This window comes from Diaporthe citri (genome assembly GCF_014595645.1).
Source record: "Diaporthe citri strain NFHF-8-4 chromosome Unknown scaffold_5, whole genome shotgun sequence".
Lineage (NCBI taxonomy): Eukaryota > Fungi > Ascomycota > Sordariomycetes > Diaporthales > Diaporthaceae > Diaporthe > Diaporthe citri.
Window position 1 is genome coordinate 4,469,874 of NW_025064850.1, and position 7,164 is coordinate 4,477,037.

The following is a 7,164-nucleotide window of genomic DNA, read 5'->3' on the forward strand; positions in this document are numbered from 1 at the left end:
ATTATTTTATATATAGCGTTAAGGTTGCTACTTATTAAGCATCTTAATAAGCTAAAGCTGCTTAATTTTAAACAATCCTTTATATAAATAATACCCATTATTCCCATATAATTATTTATATATTTTATAAATATAAATTACCTTAATAAAAAACTTAATTAACTTTATTATAATTATATTATTATAATTATATTTAATTTTTATAATATAATTTTAAATATTTTAAAATAAAGTTATATAATATTTTATATTAAGTTAATAAAGTATATAAATATATTTTTACTTTTATTTTAAATAATATTTAATATAAAATTAACATTATATAATAAATACTTTATTAAAAATATTTATTAAATTAAAAATACTTTTAATTTCTTTTAATATAAGCAGCTTTATTATTAAATATTAAAAAAATAAGTTAATTAAAATATTTTAATATAAAAGTTATTTAAGAATTTTAAAAATATAATAATATAAATTTATTATAAGGCTTAATAAAAGTTAGTTATATTTTATAATAACTTATAAATAAAATAATAATATATTACCTTTTAACTTAACTTAAATATAAATAATTTTTAAGTAATATATTTTATTTTATTATTTAATTAAAAGAAGTATTTTAATTAATATTAATTTTAAATAAAGTTAAATATATAATTTTATTTATAAATAAATATTTTTTATTTATTAAAACTTTTATATATTTATTTTAAGCTTTAATTAATTCTTATTTTTAAATATATTAATTTATAATAAATTATATTTTTATATATTAAGTAATTTATATAAAACTTATAATAATACTTAAGTTAAGTTATTTAAAAAAAAATTATAATTTCTTTAAAATTCTTTTATTTATTACTTTATTTAAATAAATATTAAATATATTATTTTATTAAAATAACTTTAAAATAAAGTTAAGCTATATATTTTAATAATAAAAGATATAACGTAGTTTATTAATAAGTAATGCATATTAATAAGTAGCGTACTTTTATAACTTTTACTAACTTTAATTAACCTTAGCACTTATTTAATGTAAACAATTTAATTAAATTTAATATTAATTAATGCTAACTATAATTAAATCCTTATTTTTAATTAATTTTATTAATTTAAAGGTATTAATATAGTTATAATATTAATTTAAATTAATTAACTTTTAATAAGAAATATATATTTATTATTATTTAATGTTAATTATATTCTTAAAAATGTAGTTTATTATAAATTAATAAAATAATTATATTTGCATTAATTAATATTAATTAAGCTGGATTTATTATAATATAATTAAAATTTAATTAATTAAACCCTTTTTTATCTTTTTTATAAGTTTTTATATTATATTTAATTTTATTATAATTATTATAGGGTTTTTTAATTAATTTATTATAGATTAACTCTTTTATCTTATTATTTATTTTATTAGCTAACCGCTTTATTTTTTATTTTTCTTAAATAAAAGCTTAAGATTTCTTAATTATAAGTGCTTTTTTAAGCTATATTTAAATTCTTTTAGCTCTTTAATATTTAATAAATGCTATATTAATATTTTAAAGCATATAAATTTATTTGCTTATTATAATAAATAAGTACGCTATTATTTATATATTTTTTATTAATTAATTAATAGTCTTTATAATTAATATAGGGAAGCTTTTTTAATAAGTAAAAATCTTGCTTTTAATAAAACTTAATTATTAAATAATTTATTAAGCATTTAATAATATTTAAAACTTTTATTTTTAAAAAGAAATAAGGAAGGATTGTATTAAAGTTTGTAAGTAAATATTAAGCTTAGAAATTATAAAATTAAGATCTTAAGGAAAAATTTTAGCTTTTTTAAATATAAACTTAATATTTTTTATTATAAAAGTTTTATTATAAGTTATTTTAAATATAAAAAAGAACTTAAATTTAATAATATAATTAATAAAGGCTTAAATAAAAAGGTTAATTTTATTATTATATATATATTTTAAAGATAAATATAATATAATATTTAATAGCTAAAATAAATAAAATAAATATAGTAGTATATTAATAATAATAATTTTATTATCCTTATAATATTAATTAAACTTAATTAATATATAGCTTTTATAGCTATTTATAATTAATATTTAATAATTAATATTTTTCTTTAACTTAATATACTTATTAAAGTATTAAATTTATTTTAAATTAATTTTATTATTTATTTATTTATTAAAAATAAACTTAATAACTTAATTATTTAAAAAACCTAACTTTATTATTTAGTTAGCAAAGTAATAAATACCTTAAATAATTATAAATAATAAAATTTATAACTTATTTATATTAATATATTTAATAATAATTGCTTATTTTTAATTATTAAGCTAAATTAATTTAATTTTTTTTATATTTATTAATATATATAATAATTATTAATAAGGTAATTATGCTTATTATAAAGTTAATTTTATTAAAGTTATAAAGATTATTATTAATAATTTAATACTTAGTTATTATATTATAAAGTAATTTAAATTAATTTTTAATAATTTTTAAATTTTTATAAAAAGCTTTTTAATAATTATAAAAATAATTAAATTTAATTTTAAGGCTAAGTTATTAATTTATAAAGTATTAAGCTTAATACTTATTAATAAGTTTAGCATTTTATAATATTAATAAAAGGTTAGCTATATCTTTTATATTAAAAAATTATAAGGGGAATCTTTAAATATTTTAATTAATAATATATTAAATAAGTATTTATTTTTTAATTTAATTAAGTTTATATATATTAATATATAATTCTTTATAAAAGCATTATTAATTTATCTTATAATAAAATATAGTTTTAAAAATATTAAAGATTTATATAACTTTATATAATTTAAGAAGTTTAATGCATTTTTCTTAAAAGTTTTTAATTACTTAAATAATTAAAAGTATTTTATTTTCTTTAAAAAGTTTTAGCATTATAATTATTAATTTTTAATGCATTAAATATTTAAATAAATAAATAAATAGAAAATTAATGTAAAAAGCATTAATGCAATTCCCATTAAAAAATAATCCCTTTATTAAAACTTAATTACTTTTATTTAAGCTATAATTATTTATATTACTTTAAATTAAGTAAATTAATTAAAAATAAAGATTTAATTATAATTAGCATTAATTAATATTAAATTTAATTAAATTATTTATATTAAATAAATATTAAAGTTAATTAAAATTAGCAAAAGTTATAAAAGTGCGTTATTTATTAATAAATTATATTATATAATTAAAAGCTTTTTTTTAAGGCTTTAATTATATTTAAATATTATAATTTATATTTTTTTAAACTATTTTTATATAAATTATTTAAAAATTAATTTATAATATTTAATTATATTTAAAGCTTATTTAATAATATTTTAAATATTATTTTTTTAAATTATAAAATAAATTTAATAAAATTATATATAATTATTTAAATATAATAAAAAATATATTTTAATATTATTATTAATTAATTTTATTAATTTATAATATTAATATTTAATTTTATTTTAATTTATTTAATATTATTTTATTATTTTAATAATAAAATTATATTTATATATTTTATAAAATTTATAATATATTATAAAGTAAATAAATTTTAATTTTTTATATTTAAATTATAAAATTTTTATAATAAAACTTTATTTATAAACTTTTTTTAATTTATTATATTTTAATAATAAAAAAATATTATATTTTTAATATTATTATTTAAAATTATTTTTAAATTATAATTTAATTAAAAATTATAAATATTTTAATATTATTAATTATATATATATTAAGAAAAATAATTTTAATAATTAAATATTAAATAATTATAAATATATTTTTTAAATATTAATATTTTTTATAAAACATTAATTATTATTATATTTATTATTATTATTTTATTATTATATTTATTATTATATTTATTATTATTAATAATTTTTAATTATAAATTTTAAAGTTTTAATTTTATAATATTATTTTATTTTTATTAAAATTAAAAATAATATATAAATAATTAATAAATATATAATTTATTTAATTAATTAAAATTTTATAAAAATATTACTTAATAAGCTTTATATTAATAATATTTTTATAAAGTTTAAATTAAAAAAACTCCTTATAAATAAAATTTTTAAAATTATATATAAATATATAAAAAATATTTAAATTTATATATTTTATATATAATTATATTTAATTTTATAAAAAATATATTATTATATAATATAAATAAAAATATAATTAATATATTTATAAATATAATTTTAACTTTATATATAATATATTTTTAATTATATTATTTTTTAAAATAATTTTTCCTTTATATAAAAATAAGCTTTAATATTTATTTTTTATTAAAAATAATTAATTTATTTTATAAAATATTAAATATAAAAACATTATTTTAAATTTTTCTTTATAAAATAAACTTAAATATATTTTTTAATATTTATTATTTATAAAAAAAATTAAAAAACTTTTTTAAAAGTTTATATAATATTATTTAATAAATATTAATATAAAATTTAACTTTAAGTTTTAAATTTTTAATTTTTTAATTATTTTATATATAAAAAGCTTTATTTTATATAAAAAAGATTTATTAAAATAAATAAATAAAATAAAATAAAAATAAACTCTTTTTATATATATTTTTATATATATTTTTATTTTTTAAAAAATAACTATTATAAATTTTAAAAAAGTTATTTATATAATATTTATTATTTTAAATTTAATTTAAAAAAATTAAAAATTATAATTATTTAAATTATTAATAAAAAAAAATTTAATTTTATTATATTTTAAAAAAATAATTTTATTATTTTATTTTTTATTTACTTTAATATAAATATTTTAATTTAAATTTTATTTAAAAATTTAAAAATACTAATTTTAAAATTTAAAATTATTTTTATATTATAAATTTATTAATTAATAAAAAATATTATAAAAACTTTATTATTTAATTTTTTTTATTTTATAAATATTATATAATTTTTTAATTTAATTTTTTTTAACTTTAATTTTAAAAACTTAATTTAAAATTAAAAAATATTTAATATTTATTATTATAAATATAAAATAAATTTAAATAATAATAATTTTATTAATTATAATAATTATTAAATACTTTAATAATAATAAAATCTTAATAATTTAAATAAAAAAATAATTATAAAAATTTAAATTTTAATAAATTTTAATATTTTAAAATATAATAAGTAATATTAAGCTTATAATTTAATAAATATATTAATTTATTATTTATTATATATAAACTTTATATAAATTTATTATAAATTCCTTGCGGGGTATTTATGGTAAATTCGCTATTAATTAAAAGCTATAAATGGCCGATGAATTCACCGTGAATTCACTGGGAATGCGCTATGGATAGTTCCTTTCAACAATAGTGACACCCCAGGATGCGGTCGTGTTGTCGTATGTGGTCGCAGCGTCATTGAAACTTGAAGCGATTTGCTAAGGCAAGTATACTTGCTTGCTGGTGGAGAGGGAAAAAAAAAAAAAAAAAGTAGAGCTTTTGGGTGAGGGCTATGCTTTTTGTAGTAATGGTGCCATTTTATTTGGGAGTTAAGCTAGTTGTAAAGCCCTTAGCATGCTTGTTAAAGTTGAATTTAAGGGAGCTGCTGGTTATAATAGCGTAATAATAAAACTTGTTAATAATAAAGGTTAGGTTAAAGTTAAGTAAATAGAGATTAATATAAGTTATAATGCTATTAATATAGCTGTTTAAGGAATTATAAGTAGTAATTATAGCGTTGGCAATCTTAAATATCTTTTAAGGAGGCGGGAAGTAGCTTATAATAACCTTGGTAATTAAAGAAGTAAGGTAGTTAACTTGCTGCTAAACATGATAGAAAGCAAGAGCATTGGTAATAATATTATTATAAACATTATTATAACGTTGGGCCTGGCTTATGGCCTTACGTTTGCCATTAAAGCATCCCTTAAAGTAGGTGTAGATCTTAGTGTTAGAAGCTAAACCGTTAGCCCTTGGCTATTGAGGAAGAATGGGTTGTATTAATGTGCAGAGGAGGAGAAACTCCCCACTTTGGTTGCTAAGAAAATGGCTCCTTAAAAACACCCCTCTCTAACCTTAAAACGCTCCTTCCCGTACCACATTATCTCCTTCCCAACTAAGGCTGTCTCTCCCTGCGCCTAGTAAGAGAACATTATGATATTGTCCCAGTTGATAGAGCCGTTCTTGCTCAGCACGGCCTTATTAAGGTTGTTTTTAAAACCATTATGGCCGTAGTCGGTGGATCCAGAAATAGCTTCGTAGGAAAGTCTGCCGGTAGGGTCGCTGGTGCCTTCGGAGTAGTCACCGCCACCGCCGATGTAGAACTGATTCTCGTAGGCATCGGGTGCCGGGAAGCTGTACTATAGGAGGACCGAGTCGTCCTTGCCAGTGTGGGTGTACTGGACAGTGACATTGCAGTATAAAGAGCTGGTGTCACGCTTGGCCATACCGCTCGGTCCGCTTGTGCTGGCCGACGCGTTGGCAACGGCAGCAGTAATAGAGGAGGGTATTAAGTTAACATTGAGGATGGTGCCGTTGGCTGGAAGCGCCGCCTGCACGTTTGCCACGGAGCAAACGTCGGTGAGGGACGATATCGTAACGAGTGTTGTCGAGATGAACCTGAGGGGGAAGGAAGCTGTTGGTAGGTCTCTCGTACGTACGATAATCATATGGGAAGCAATCGTGTATTGGTATTGTTCTGTCTAAGTTCTGAAAGGCTACGTACCCCGGAGGGGATAACTAAAGTAGCCTTTTAAATGCAAGGGTTATACTTACCAACACTTATAGTTTTTTTCTTCTTTTAATAAGTGTATATAATTCTTATTATAATTAACCTTAAAATTATAATTTATTGCATATTAAGTATATATAACCTTTATTATAAAAAAGCATTGCTAAAAAGGCTTAAAATTATAACTTATAAGTTTTAAAGCAAGTTTTAGCAACCTTTACCATTATATTACCCTTTAAGCTTATAATTATCATTATTACATTACCTTTTAAACTTATAACTATTATTATTATACCATTTTTTAAATATTATATTTATTATCCTTAATACTTAGCTTTTAAGATTACTTCTTTATGGAAAT

General features: G+C 15.1%; 1 protein-coding gene across 1 annotated transcript; it reads right to left on the bottom strand.

The window, feature by feature from the left end:
- Nucleotides 1-6,210: 6,210 nt before the first annotated feature.
- INS49_011790 (uncharacterized protein) lies at nt 6,211-6,741 on the bottom strand (the record flags this gene model as incomplete). Its single annotated transcript, XM_043172500.1, has 2 exons — nt 6,211-6,432; nt 6,484-6,741. 2 exons carry the CDS (start codon nt 6,739-6,741, stop codon nt 6,211-6,213), a joined length of 480 nt encoding a protein of 159 aa, XP_043024245.1.
- Between the last annotated feature and the right edge of the window lie 423 nt (nt 6,742-7,164).